The sequence below is a fragment of the Littorina saxatilis genome, linkage group LG8, assembly GCF_037325665.1.
Source record: "Littorina saxatilis isolate snail1 linkage group LG8, US_GU_Lsax_2.0, whole genome shotgun sequence".
Lineage (NCBI taxonomy): Eukaryota > Metazoa > Mollusca > Gastropoda > Littorinimorpha > Littorinidae > Littorina > Littorina saxatilis.
Window position 1 is genome coordinate 5358847 of NC_090252.1, and position 15000 is coordinate 5373846.

The following is a 15000-nucleotide window of genomic DNA, read 5'->3' on the forward strand; positions in this document are numbered from 1 at the left end:
TGGAGAGAGGGAGACTGACAGAAAGACAGCCAGTCAGACAGACAGACAGACAGACAGACAGAGACACAGAGAGACACAGACACACAGACAGACAGAAGACAGTTTTACTAGGGGGTGAAGAAGAAACATTTCGACAAAGAGAGAGAAAAATGTCGACGGACATAGAGACAGTCAGAGAGGGCTGTGTGTATGTGCGGGGGGGGTGGGGGGGGGGGGGGTTACCTGTAAAACACAGAGCAGGCTGGCATCACTGCATGACTGGAGTTTCTGGTCACTTTATGGGAGCTCGCATCAACAGCCGTCCACCCGTGGTCTCCGTGCGCCATCTCCCATTTCCACTTCTTAATCTGAAAACCGTCGAAACGTCGAGGAACTCAGGAAATCCGTATAGACAGTTTCAGTACACGGCTGCTTAGACTGACTGACTTTAAATGACACGACCGAAGTACACAAAACTAAAACCTGCCCAATAGCAGCTTAACTTAGCTATCGTTAAGGCTGTCCTTAATTGAGACCCAAAGTTTTGCGCAGAAATCTTCATGAAGTAGGCTTTGTGAAGTCGACTTTGCCCAATAGACGAATTATTCCGGGTTTGTATGTGTTGTGGGAGAGTTTTCTTGCAAAACCTCTGCCAAACATTGGAGGGGCCAATCACTAGCGAGGGAAGTGTCGGAAACACGTGCTTCCATTCACGTGTTTCGGACACTCCCCTCGCTAGTGATTGGCCCTTTTTTTTGCAAGAAAAGGTCACTCTTTCACGATCCATACACATTCGACGGAGCTATTTCCGAAAATCGTCTATTATTAAGAGGCTTCATACAGAGTCTGTCTGTGCACGCAAGCACAAAACCAATTGCGCACGGAAAATATCCTGTAATCCATGTCAGAGTTCGGTGGGTTATAGAAACACGAAAATACCCAGCATGCTTCCCCCGAAAGCGGCGTATGGCTGCCTGAATGGCGGGGTAAAAACGGTCATACGCGTACAAACCCACTCGTGCAAAAACATTCATGAGTGAACATGGGAGTTTCAGCCCGTGAACGAAGAAGAAGAAGAAAATAGAGAGTGAAAGAACAAGAGAACTGAGCAGACTCAATGGCCGACTGGTCTGGACACTACAGGTGAGAGTGAAAGAACAAGAGAACTGAGCAGACTCACTGGTCGACTGGTCTGGACACTACAGGTGAGAGTGAGAGAACAAGAGAACTGAGCAGACTCAATGGCCGACTGGTCTGGACACTACAGGTGAGAGTGAAAGAACAAGAGAACTGAGCAGACTCACTGGCCGACTGGTCTGGACACTACAGGTGAGAGTGAGAGAACAAGAGAACTGAGCAGACTCACTGACCGACTGGTCTGGACACTACAGGTGAGAGTGAGAGAACAAGAGAACTGAGCAGACTCACTGGCCGACTGGTCTGGACACTACAGGTGAGAGTGAGAGAACAAGAGAACTGAGCAGACTCACTGGCCGACTGGTCTGGACACTACAGGTGAGAAACATGTCCACTGTGTTGGTGTCCGGTCTCTCAAAGGTCGGGGTCAGCTTGACCTGGCTCACGGGGACTGAAACAGAGTATCATCAGCCCGGGCATAAACGTCATATGTATATGCAAACGAACACAAAAACACAGAGTGACAAACGGACAGGCAAATTGCCAGACACAAGCAGACAGTACTCCGACACAGCGACACATTCCCTTTAGAGAGAGAGAGAGAGAGAGAGAGAGAGAGAGAGAGAGAGAGAGAGAGACAGAGACAGAGAGACACACACACACACACACACACACGCACATACATCAGACACACACACACACACACACACACTCACACACACACACACATACACACACAAACCACAGAGTAAACGAGAGAGCAATAGAGAGCCAGGGGTAGAGAGAGGGAGTTGGGGCAAAACAAACTATGCAGGCAAGGTCAACCATGTAACAAATAAAGAAAAGATAGCCCATATATATATATATCAAATTAAAACAATATTAAAACGTAGTCACAGTTATTCGTGGGTATTGACATGATCTCTGTAAGCGACTGTGTACTCTGTCGTCAATGCATGGCATAAGAAGTTATCCAACAAACTCTGACCTTGCACTGTCAAAACACCGACTGCTGACGCTCGTTCATTCAAGTTCCTATTTTCCTCGAGGCAAGATTCCGAGTTGTTTTCCGTTTGGTTCGATCCCTTCGCAAGGATGGTGACCTCACACTGGTATCGGCCCCCATCTGCACACGTCACTTCCGGGAAGGTCAAGTTCAGGATCCCGAGTGACATGTTTCCATTTACCGGAACTTCTGGTTGACTGCCGCCAGAGGTGACCTTGGTGGGGGTCATTTTCGCTAGGAGGTTCCTGCAAGGGAAAGTATCCTTGTCAACTAAGTGGGTGGATGATAATACTCCAAGATTCCAGATATACATTTGCTTTGAACACACACATACACACACACACACACACACACACACACACACACACACACACACACACACACACACACACACACACGCGCACACACACACAAAACGAATGCAAGAGAGAGAGAGAAAACAATATGGCTTGCTGTGTGATTCCAGGTTAACAAGATTTTTTCTTTTTCATTTTTGTTGCTTTGTTTTTGATTTGTAATACTGAAACGCGAGCAAACGAAGTGAAAAATTACTTCTAATGTCACCGTCTTGCTGAGTATTTTTACATGATATACACACGTGTGAACTTGAGGATATGGTTCATTTACCACGTAGGTTGTCTCACTCACGTATGCAGAAAAAAGGTCAAACCAGGTACTTCCCAATTACTATTCTCTGTACCGCGCGCACTAAAAGATTGACGGACAAACAGACAGGCAAGAAAAATGACACAAACTCCGCCCACCTCACCCCCCCCCCCCCCCCGACCCCCGAAACACACACGCACACACCCACAACCACAAGTGTGTGTGTGTGTGTGTGTGTGTGTGTGTGTGTACGTGCATTCGTGTGCGTGCGTGTGTGTGTGTCTGAGTGTCTGTCTGTCTGTCAATCTGTATATCTGTCTGTGTCGCCGTTAGTGCGTGTGTACTTGCATTAGCGCGCGTGTGTACGTGCGTGAATATGCATGTGTGCATGCGTGCGGGTGTCTGCATGTGCGTTCTGCACACACCCTTTGTGCGATGGCGTTAGTAACTCTTGTGGCGACCCCTTGTAGAACGCCATCTTGCAGATAGTGTCCCCTTTAGCGATGGCGTCGACCTGGCATGACACTGTGACCGTCTGGTTGGAGGGGAGGTTGACTGTGTTTGGGCTGATGGTAACTTTCACCTTATCTAGAAATCGACGCATTCTCATTTTTTACACACACACACACACACACACACACACACACACACACACACACACACACACACACACGCTCGCTAGCATGCATAATTAGAAACACAAACACTGAGACACACACATACACACTTGCGCGCGTGCACACACGCATACGCTCGCGAGGACGCTTGCACGCACAATGACACACACACACACACACACACACACACACACACACACACACACACACACACACACACACACACACACTAACCTGTCAGCAAGATTAATAAACGTTTACAAAGGTAAGCATTTACCTGCATCGACAAGCTGCACGCATATCAGCAGCAGCAGAAATATCGAGATGTCGAAAGACATGACTTTGCAGGCCTTCTTCAGCGAATCAACGATGTTTGCTGCAATGCTCTTCCCCCTACATCGGTTCTTCTAGAATTCAGACCGCACCAGACAAACGTTTCCGGTCAATACTGCTCCAGTGGTTACATTTCCAGCAACCATGTTATTTTCAATGGAGAAATCGTCATTTCTGGCTTTGAAAACTACGATTTCGAGTGTATTCTGCCATGGTTGTTGCATGGCAGCTTCCTTGGTAGCCATTGAACTGACGTCGTATTTAGTCTGTCAGTGTGACGCATTCATCCAAGATTCAATGTGACGAGGAAAACTTCACCCTGCGTTGACCGAGACTTCAATGCACAGATGCGACCCTCGCCATATCGTGCGTGTGTGGGGGTGGGGTCGGGAGGTGCGTTGTGGTTGTGTCACTGTGTGTGTGTGTGTGGGGGGGGGGGGAGCAGTTTGAGTGTGTGTGCGTGTGCGTTTTTTGCGATGACTGCCCGCGCGCCGTAGTGTTCGCGGCTTCAACAGCAAAGGGTTGGTATTCAGGGGCGGATCAGTTCATTTTATGGGGAGGGTTTCCAAAAGTATATTGTGAAGATATGGGTGTGGAGGCGCAAAGCGCCGAGCCGACGGCGCGAAGCGCCTAGCTTGCTAGGGGGGTCCGGGGGCATGCCCCCCCGGAAAATTTTGAAAAAAAGGATGCAAAATGGTGCAAGCTGGTGCATTCTGAGGATGATCATTACCAGTTCCAGGCAGCAGATTTTGTCACTGATTAATACCCACAAAATTGAAACTCAACCCAAAAAAACACACAAAAATATTTTTATTTTTTGGCTGGGGGGGGGGTTTCCGGAAACCCCAGAAACCCCCCCCCCTCGTCCGCCCCTGGACTATTGTCCGGCTGTCGAGCAGCTTGTAGACTTGCTTAACCAAGTTGTGTGTGTGTGTGTGTGTAAAGCGTGAATGTGTGTGTGTGTGTGTGTGTGTGTGTGTGTGTGTGTGTGTGTGTGAAGTATGTGTGTGTGTGTATGTGTGTGTGTGTGTGTGTGTGTGTGTAAAGCGTGTGTGTGTGTATGCATGTGTGTGTGCGTGTGAAGTGTGTATTTGTGTTTTCAAATTTGCTATTCCAAAAGTACCCTATGACACGACTCGAGTGGCAACGAACATTCTCTGCAATTCCTGTCTAAGTCTGTGTAGCCTTCGGCCTTGGTCGATAAGATGAAACAAAAGACGATTATGGTCCCCTTGGACCAACAAAAAAGCTGGTCTGTCAACAAGCCACCAAACATCTTATAATATCCACAGTTTCTCATGTTGGTAACCACTGGCTATTTGTCAGATGGGTCGTTCTCCCACATTTGAACGATGCTGTATTGCGAGCCGATCAAAATGCCCGTTAGTTGTCAAACCACCTTCTATTTTTCCGCGCAAACTGTTTTGCGTTCCGGACCTGAACACACTTCGGAGATGATCATTGATTATTTGTGATGGGACAATAATGCCAACGCCCACATGACCCTAACTACAATGTCAAGGTCGGAAAGTCGTGAATAGGCTACAAGATCTGATAGATATAGTGGGGCTCGTATGTTGCAGACGCACTCATAAATCATTCACATCTTGCAACAAACATCATACTTTGTGATATTGTTCCTTATAATTATTTAAGGGATTTCAGATACAGAGCCACTTCAGAAATCGTTTTTTTTGTTTTTGATACGGTATAAAAGGCTGCATTTACAGCAGACGAAATTCGTACCAAAAGCGCTCAGCAGTAAATATTCCCAACTCAGCAAATGTAAAATTAAATGGTTTACCATGCACCAGAAGTTGTCTGCTGATAACACATGCATGACATAAATACTCTTATGGGTATTTTTGTGTTCTGGTATTTAATTTGATCGTTTTTAGAATTTTATATATCCGCAGCATGAAAATTCAAGATGGCGGCCTCCGCAACATTGCGTGTTTTGATTTGAGCGAAAACAACGTTTCTGAAGGTAAGTTTTCAAGAATACGCATCCATTCACCAATGTCACATCATTTTACTGTTTAATTCTCCCCTGGGGTCTGTTATTCATCGGGTGAAGCGCTGAAATGCAGAGACTTTGTTTAATATTGCAATAGCTCATCAGCTGGATTGTGATGCTGATAGATCTAGATCTATCTGTTGATTACAAGTAAGGAAATCATGATCGCCACGCTGGTGATTTTAAACAGATTAAACGAACTTTGAATAAAAGGCGAGGAGAAAGAGATTGTTCATGGTATGATAAATGATTAGTCCTGCCTACGTTTAGGACTTCCATAAGGTGGGGAGGGGTAGAGTCAAAAACTGAGTGAGGGTAGGCCAGATAGTAGGATGACCAGCTGGAGATAAAAACACTCCACTCCCCATGTCTTTGCAGTGTTGTGATCAAACTTTCAAAGACGGTAGGTAACAGACAAAAGCATACAGTGTATGCTAATCAAATGAGATAAGTGGTTTTGAAAAATGAAGAGGTACCGCTCTTTGAGTTTTACAATTTTGGTTTGTTGCTTGTTTCTCATCCTTTTGCTTATTTTAAGTTGACCGTGCATTGGTGTGAATTTTATTTGTACAGGATATATACAAGAGTTACACCACATGCCGGTTCCTGGGAACAAGCGTTCTGCATTTATTCCGGTGCCACAGAAGGGAGCTGATTTCACCAGTACTACTGTATCAAGGTTTGTTACCTAATACATCTTAACAGTAAGATTTTTTTATTTGTATTAATTGGAACATGTTTGCACATCATTTGTAAGCGACCTCTGTGAATTTGATGGGTTTAACGTACGAACCCTCACTATGGTCAACATTCTGTTAGCGACTGTTTGAAGCAAATAAATGTAGCGGTCAGAAAGATTCCAGAATCAGTTGGGTCACTGGAAACTGTGTTTGTTTGTTTTTTAACCTGAAACAGTGAGAATTATACGAATTCATGAAATACAATTTTCTTTCATTTTGGTCTGTTGTGCGAAGACTTGCTAACCCGGCTTTGACCGACTCTCTGAGATAGTAAACATTATTCAAATACATTCAAATAAAAATGTCACTTTTCATCTTTTGTGTGAAGGGTACCCCAGGCTGATTTCCTGCACCATGGATGTAGAGGAGGCCAGACAGTCTGCTTCTCATTCCAGCTGTGTTGCGTTTTTTTCTGCTCGTGAAGTGTATCGCCACATTGCCAAAGCCATTGGCCAAGAGAAGTCACCCTGTCTGCCCATTTTGCATAGCCTTACAGGCTGTGACACTATGTCGTTCTTCAACGGTATTGGGGAATCAGAAGGCTTGGGAAGTATGGCAAGCATTTGAAGACGTCACTCAAACTTTCTTCAGGTTGTCTGCTCCTCTTTGTAAGCTGAGTACCACTGACAGGGCAGCACAAGAGCTTTTTGGTGTACATTTGTAGGACAAAACCAGCAACGTACTGGGTGTAAACAGTGCTAGACGGTACCTCTTCAGTAAAAAGAGCTGCCAAATTGACCATAATCCCCTTACAAGTGAGGTGCTGCTGCAGGACATGAGACTGAGAAGAGCCATCTACCTATTAGACTTCCAAACTCTGTGGGCTGGCAGTTCAAGGCTGGAAAGTGGGAGTCATTCTGGACGAGCTTTCAAGAGGTATCCAGCGTGTGCCGAGAACTCATGAGGTGTGCCTGCAAGAAGAGCTGTACAACAAAACGCTGCAAATGCTGCTAAGAAGGACTGCAGAGCACAGCTCTCTGCAAATGTGCTTGCATGCCTGTGAAAACTGTCAGCATCTAAACTGTGCAAAAATATTTTTGCACCCATTTTCATACCCCAACTCAAACTTTTATTCCTGTGTCATTTTATTCAAACTGTCTATGCCATTAAAGGCTCGCATCTTCGCTATCTGGCACATTTTTTTTTAACATCATCATTTACGCCGTCAAAATAAGGATACCCTTGACGTGACAAAGAGATGTGACAAAAACTTCGGGTACCTTTTAAAAAGCCGACGACAATTCCCGAGGCACAACTGGGTCACTGTTGTATACGAAGAGAAAGTCAACTTGATTATCCATCCAGAACAGGTTGTTTTATTTCGCCATCTTGCATATTTCTAGTGTTGTGCCATTGTACCTACTGATGTATGTGTCGATTTCACGGATGAGATGTTTATGTGTCAAATTTGAGGGATACCCAAGTCAACTAAAATCCATGTATTTTTGCAATGACCAAGTGGGTTGCGTTGAAACTTTCAGGAATGTGTGTCTACGCACGAGGCGTAGTTCAACCGTTTGAGTACACTTTCAAATCTTCACGAAATAATATTTTAAAAACTGCCACAGGTTTGTTGACTTACATCCCACATATTTTTGACTTCGCATGTATATATGACAGATGGTTGTTTCAAGTACTGCCAAAGTTTCTTTTGAGTATAGACACTTGCCGGAATGTGCTAGTTGTGTAAACACATGAGAACAAACAACGTTTTCGAAATACAGCGATTATGAATTTTAGTCGACTTTTGAGTTGATACATTACATTTTTATCAGTTTTATTTTGGGGGTACCCTTATTTGGGCGGCGGTCAAATAACCCATGTAAAGGCCACCTTTTATCTTAAAAGTGTTCCAGTTAGCCAAGTTGAGTGCCCTCAATAGCATACATTGAATATAACAGCACAGGAATGAATGTTTTCGTTTTGGTATGAAAATTGGTGCAATATATTTATTTTTGCACAGTTTAGGTAATCCACAAATTCTTCAACCCTGCCACCCACACCGTCCAATCATTCTCTGCACCAACAATACATGTATTGTTTTGTTTAAAAATGTGTTTGTATTAGTTTCTATTGCAAGAGAATGTCTTGTAGCATCAAAAATGCCTAAATACCCTTTTATTGGCGGCCATTTTGAAAATTGTTAAAAAACTACTGATTTCTTAATTTTTTCACGGTGGCTCTGTATCAGGTTTTGTTAAGCAAAAGCAAATGTCCATTTACGCCAAATTTGCTGTTAATCACATGAAGTGAAATATGCCTAACATACCCAACCGTTTACACTGGCGGCCATTTTGAAAAATTGTTTAAAAACTACCCATTTTTTTATTTTTCGCGATGGCTCTGTATCAGGTTTTGTTAAGCACATAAAACTCTTCATATTTGCTTAATTTGGTGTTTGTTGCATGATTTGAATGATTTTGCAACATAGGAGCCCCACTAATAGTCATTCGGGGCTGGATGAGACTAATATGCTTCTGATGCGTTAGTGTGTCCGAGACAGATATAAACCAGAACAAACGACCGTGACGTAATGATGACGTTTCTCAACAGAAGTTCCAGCAGAAAGATGAAATGAAGGGCACAAATTTCGTGTTGGTATTGTTCGGTGTGCTGCATTTCTTGCCACAGCCCTGTACGGGTAAGTACGTTCTGCAAGTCGTTTCTGTTTTGCTTGGTGAGAGCTTTTGTGAACTGATGTCGCACAGTTTACCCCGCCATTCAATTCAGATTATGAGCCCAACACACAACATTTTTCCGCCATGTCGATTTTGTTTTGTTTTTCCGACCACGAAGGGCCATACCAGGGCGGTGCTGCTTTGACATTTAATGTTTGCCACACACAAGACAAAAGTCGCAGCACAGGCTTTATGTCTCACCCATTCACATTATTCTGACACCGGACCAACCAGTCCTAGCACTAACCCCAAATGCCAGACGCCAGGCGGAGCAGCCACTTGATTGCTAATTTAAAAGTCTTAGGTATGACCCGGCCGGGGTTCGAACCCACGACCTCCCGATCACGGGGCAGATGCCTTACCACTAGGCCAACCGTGTCCGCCATGTTGATACACTAACACCCACACACCAACACACACACCAACACACACACACACACACACACACACACACACACACACACACACACACGCGCGCGCGCGCGCGGATTGCTTTACATACTTCTGCACAGAAGTGTTTGTGCGCTTCGTGAACGCTGACCATCTTCTCATTCCTGCCACCTCCTGTCTCCAAGTAGTTAAATAGGCCTACACATAAGAATCTGAGCTTCGAATCATGACACCTTCGAGGGAGGTTAACGCATGCTTTGCATGTAGGGTCATGCGAGTGTCGGTTTCTTCATGGTCACAATGAAGGTGCCATACATTCTCCACCACAACTATTTTTTGCTCGCTTCCCGAAGACAGAACATTACACTCTAGACCATGAGCGACAAACAGTGTAACAGTTTGCTCCTGGCCTTAAGTGTGTTTCAGTTGATAGTGGACGAAATGTAAGAACTATCTTTACTTCAGGACCATGATAAGAATAGGGGGCATGAACATACTCCAATGATATTGGAATTTTGTTTCAAACCGGTGAAAAATCACCTTTTCCTTAGAGTTTCCGAGCGTTGGTATCTGAAGACTTCTGCGCAGTTAAAAAAAAAAAAAAAAAAAAAAAAAAAAAAAAACACGTACAGGCAGGGCTCCCCACAGACGCCCTTCCTAGAGTGTCCCGGAACCTCCCACTTTCAGCTTTAAGAGAGTCCGTGGACCCCCACTGCAGAATTGGAGACGGTTGATATGGTCGACAAGTCCCGGTGTACTTATAAAACATTGTGGTAACGCATAGCGTGCTGTGTACAATGAGCGCTTTTGCTGCTAGCCCTGCTTACCTCCCCTGGCGCGAGCGCGACAGGACACGGGTGAAAAATCGCTTCTTTGCGATGTGTAAATCGGTACTTTCCTATTTTATTCTGCAGCTTAGGTAACTGCGCATAGTCTTCATTGTTTTTTGAGTCACTTGAGAAAAAGTGACTCTATGTAATCGGTCAGTGTTAGTCTGTCCGGCCGGCCGGCCGGCCGGCCGGCCGGCCGTCCGGCCGGCCGTCCGTAGACACCACCTTAACGTTGGACTTTTCTCGGAAACTATCAAAGCGATCGGGCTCATATTTTGTTTAGTCGTGACCTCCAATGACCTCTACACTTTAACGATGGTTTCGTTGACCTTTGACCTTTTTCAAGGTCACAGGTCAGCGTCAAAGGAAAAATGAGACATTTTATATCTTTGACAAAGTTCATCGGATGTGATTGAAACTTTGTAGGATTATTCTTTACATCAAAGTATTTACATCTGTAGCCTTTTACGAACGTTATCAGAAAAACAAGGGAGATAACTAGCCTTTTCTGTTCGGCAACACACAACTTAACGTTGGGCTTTTCTCGGAAACTATAAAAGTGACCGGGCTCAAATTTTATGTGAACGTGACTCATTGTGTTGTGAATAGCAATTTCTTCCTGTCCATCTGATGCCTCATATAATATTCAGAACTGCGAAAGTGACTCGATCGAGCGTTTGCTCTTCTTGTTAAATTTGTGGTGTCGAGGTATGTCCAAATCATATGCTACCCATCTTTTACACATGGCGCAGTTACCTAAGCTGCAGACATTAAATAGAAAAGTACCAATTTACACATCGCAAAGAAGCGATTTTTCACCCGTGTCCTGTCGCGCTCGCGCCAGGGAGGTAAGACGCTTCTCTCCCTTGGGCCAAGGGAGGTGACCAATGCTAGCAGCAAAACCGCTCATTGCTGACGATTGCAGTCTGAAAAAGTATATATACGCACGATAACAGAAATTTAGTGCGTCGAGGACCCGCTATTTTTAAAGTTTAGGTCGTCCCGGGACCCCCTCTACAGGGGCGGATCAGTTGCTTTGTAAGGGGGGGTGCACTTTGAATCGAAAGTGAATGTGATGGGCGCGAAGCGCCCGAATTTGCCAGGGGGGTCCGGGGGCATGCCCCCCCGGAAAATGTTTTGGCCCAAAGAAGCAAAATGGTGCCATCTGGTGCCATTTAAACTTAGAAATGGTCATAGAATCAGCTTTCCAAATTCACAATTTCCATTTAAAATATGCTGGGTCAGACTGATGATTTTTTGACTCACATGCGAAGCAAAAGTGAGTCTATGTACTCACCCGAGTCGTCCGTCCGTCCGTCCGTCCGTCCGTCCGGACGTCCGGACGTCCGTCCGGAAAACTTTAACGTTGGATATTTCTTGGACACTATTCAGTCTATCAGTACCAAATTTGGCAAGATGGTGTATGATGACAAGGCCCCAAAAAACAAACATAGCATCTTGACCTTGCTTCAAGGTCAAGGTCGCAGGGGCCATAAATGTTGCCTAAAAAACAGCTATTTTTCACATTTTTCCCATTTTCTCTGAAGTTTTTGAGATTCAATACCTCACCTATAATGATATATAGGGCAAAATAAGCCCCATCTTTTCATACCAGTTTGGTTTACCTTGCTTCAAGGTCAAGGTCACAGGAGCTCTTCAAAGTTATATTGTATACATATTTTGAAGTGACCTTGACCCTGAACTATGGAAGATAACTGTTTCAAACTTAAAAATTATGTGGGGCACATGTTATGCTTTCATCATGAGACACATTTGGTCACATATGATCAAGGTCAAGGTCACTTTGACCCTTATGAAATGTGACCAAAAAAAGGTAGTGAACCACTAAAAGTGACCATATCTCATGGTAGAAAGAGCCAATAAGCACCATTGTACTTCCTATGTCTTGAATTAGCAGCTTTGTGTTGCATGACCTTGGATGACCTTGACCTTGGGTCACATGTATTTTGGTAGGGAAAATGTGTAAAGCAGTTCTTTGTGTATGATGTCATTGCTAGGTTTAGTTTTTTGACCTTGACCCTGAAGGTCAAGGTCATGTAAAGGTCAAGGTCAAGCATGTGAGTCGTATGGGCTTTGCCCTTCTTGTTTTAGTTTTTTTTTTTTTTTGGGGGGGGGGGGGGGGGGGGGGGCTGGAGGGGGTCCGCCCCTGCTCTATACATTTCTAGTACGTGTTTTCGGCTTCTGTTGCTGTTGATTGACCGCTTGCAATTAACACAAACACGGATTTTAAGGTAACTTTATTCCATTTGCTCACTTTTCAGAAGACTCAGTTTACCTATAAATGCAATCCCCAAAACAACTGGTGTTTGGGGCATGTATTTACTTCATACCAGAGAGATTTCATGCCAGTGGGCTACACAAAGTGACTGAATTTAACCGATCAGCAAGTATCAGTGCTCTGGGTCAAATATTCTTGCAAATGTGCTCTGTACTCATGGTGCCGAGCGGGAAAAGGGTCATTAAGTTAAGTCTTGTGCTCTGGAGTACATAGCTGCAACATTCTGACAAGGTCCAGCTCTGCGATCAAAAATGAATGCAATGTAAGCGCTTCAACCGATACTAGCGCAATTCAGTCGTACTCTATCTGCCCTCTAGGACATCTGCCCGACACCTGCCGATATGAACATCTGAGGCACGATGTCCGATGCCTGACGACGATGTCCGATTAATTGCCTCACATGTGATTGTTGACGATGATGATGGGGGATGATGATGATGGTGGTGGTGGTGATGATGATAATGATGATGATGAAGATGATGATGATGATGATGATGATGATGATGAAGATGATGGTGTTGATGATGGTGATGACAATGGTGATGATGGTGATGATGATGATGATGATGATGATGATGATGATGATGATGATGATGATGATGATAATGATGATGATAATGATGACAATGATGATGGGGGATGATGATGATGACGACGACGATGATGATGATGATGATGATGATGATGACGATGATGATGGAGAGATAGGGATATAGAGAAAAAGGGGGGGAGGACGGGCGGGGAGGGAAATAAAGCTGTTTCTAAAATAGTGCATTCACCTATTTCAGCAGTAGGCAGCACCAATGATTCACGAGCCCCCCCTTGGCACGGCTCACACAGTGCGACGCGCGATGAAGAAGAGTCGCAAAAGACGTCATCCCATCCCAACAGACAGAAGACCGGTGTTCCTCTCTCCCAGCACGGCCAGAGCGAAGGAAACACTACCGCTCGTCAGAGGGTCAAGGTCACAGAACACGCGGGACCCGTGTTGTCTACCGTGGAGAATATTTACAGGGAAGAACAGGCATTCGACCTTCGCTTGAAAAACGATGACAACAAAACGGCCCCGATCCGGAGCTATCCTACCGGTCTCACACAGTCGAAGAAAACCATGGCGTTTGTTAACAAAGAAGACGGCCGCGGAATGCTAAACAAAACCATGGCGTTTTGGAATGTAGCAGACGGTCGCAGTAAGCCAAAGAAAACCATGGCGGTTTGGGACCAAATAGAAGGCCGTTGGAAAGAGGATGTCTCGCCTTCTCTGATGAAAACCCAGGATGAAAACGGCACCGTGTCCCGACGTGCACACCAAGTCTCCACCAAAGAAACACTAGAAAAAGGCTCCATTAAAGAAGCACCAGAAAACGATTCAATCAAAGAAGCACTAGAAAAAGGCTCCAATATAGAAGACCCAGAAAATGTATCCACCAAAGAAGAACCAGAAAAAGGCGACACCAAAGAAGCACCAGAAAAAGGCTTAATTAAAGAAACTCTAGAAAAAGGCTCCAATAAAGAAGACCCAGTAAAAGGCTCCATCAAAGAAGAACCAGCAAAAGGTTACACCAAAGAAGCACCAGAAAAAGGCAATATCAAGGAAACACCAAGAAAAGGCTACATCAAAGAAGCGCAAGAAAAAGGTTTCAACAAAGAAACACATGGAAAAGGCTTCGTCAACGAAGCACCAGCAGAAGGCTCAATCAACGAAGCACCAGCAGAAGGCTCAATCAACGAAGCACCAGCAGAAGGCTCAATCAACGAAGCACCAGCAGAAGGCTCAATCAACGAAGCACCAGCAGAAGGCTCAATCAACGAAGCACCAGCAGAAGGCTCAATCAACGAAGCACCAGCAGAAGGCTCAATCAACGAAGCACCAGCAGAAGGCCCAATCAAAGAAACACAAGAGGACCATATCCACAAAGACCGTACCGAAAAGCTGGCCGTCTTAACCAATCTCAAAAAGGACCTTGGTGAAATTCACACAGCACCCCAACTCCCCCCGAAAAGGCAGAATGAAGGGGGCATAGTGCTTCACGCCAGGAAAGGGCAGAATGAACACAAGGCGGTGTCCACTACCCCAATGAAAGACCGGTTTGAAAATCACCCGGTGTCTCAACACACACACAAAGATGAGAAAGTACTAGGCAACACGCCCGATCAGTGGAGACAAGATGTCACAGGAAAGGGGACAACATCTTCTGCCCTCCAGCAAGACCAGGAAGGATCGGATGCAGTCGCCCTGTCTCTGAAGAAAAATCAGAACAAAACAGAGCCCGTACCACACATCGGCAAGACACACGGCCATAGAAATGGTACAGCCTTCCCCCCCTTTGGGACAAAGCACAGTGGAATAGCCACAAACAAAGCCACA

At 45.0% G+C, this 15000-nt stretch overlaps 2 protein-coding genes across 7 annotated transcripts in view; one reads left to right on the plus strand and one right to left on the minus strand.

Moving 5' to 3' along the window:
* The window catches only part of LOC138972596 (uncharacterized), an 11431-nt gene extending 7501 nt beyond the window's left edge, over window positions 1-3930 (minus strand). Inside the window, exons 1-5 of one of the 3 annotated variants that reach the window (XM_070345248.1) lie at window positions 3623-3930; window positions 3154-3316; window positions 2105-2367; window positions 1470-1567; window positions 223-347 (exon numbers count right to left, since the gene is read on the minus strand). In XM_070345248.1, coding sequence (XP_070201349.1) covers window positions 223-347; window positions 1470-1567; window positions 2105-2367; window positions 3154-3316; window positions 3623-3683 — 710 coding nt within the window. In that variant the 5' untranslated portion in view covers window positions 3684-3930. The remainder of the gene's footprint in view (window positions 1-222; window positions 348-1469; window positions 1568-2104; window positions 2368-3153; window positions 3317-3622) is intronic. The other 2 variants (XM_070345249.1, XM_070345250.1) reach the window with 2 other exon arrangements.
* Window positions 3931-8989: 5059 nt separating this feature from the next.
* The window catches only part of LOC138972611 (uncharacterized), a 255147-nt gene continuing 249136 nt past the window's right edge, over window positions 8990-15000 (plus strand). For 3 of the 4 annotated variants that reach the window (XM_070345265.1, XM_070345267.1, XM_070345268.1), the window contains exons 1-2: window positions 8990-9076; window positions 13421-15000. The exon at window positions 13421-15000 is cut by the window's right edge and continues 214 nt beyond it. In XM_070345265.1, the coding sequence (XP_070201366.1) occupies window positions 9010-9076; window positions 13421-15000 (1647 nt within the window). In that variant the 5' untranslated portion in view covers window positions 8990-9009. The remainder of the gene's footprint in view (window positions 9077-13420) is intronic. The other variant, XM_070345266.1, reaches the window with a different exon arrangement.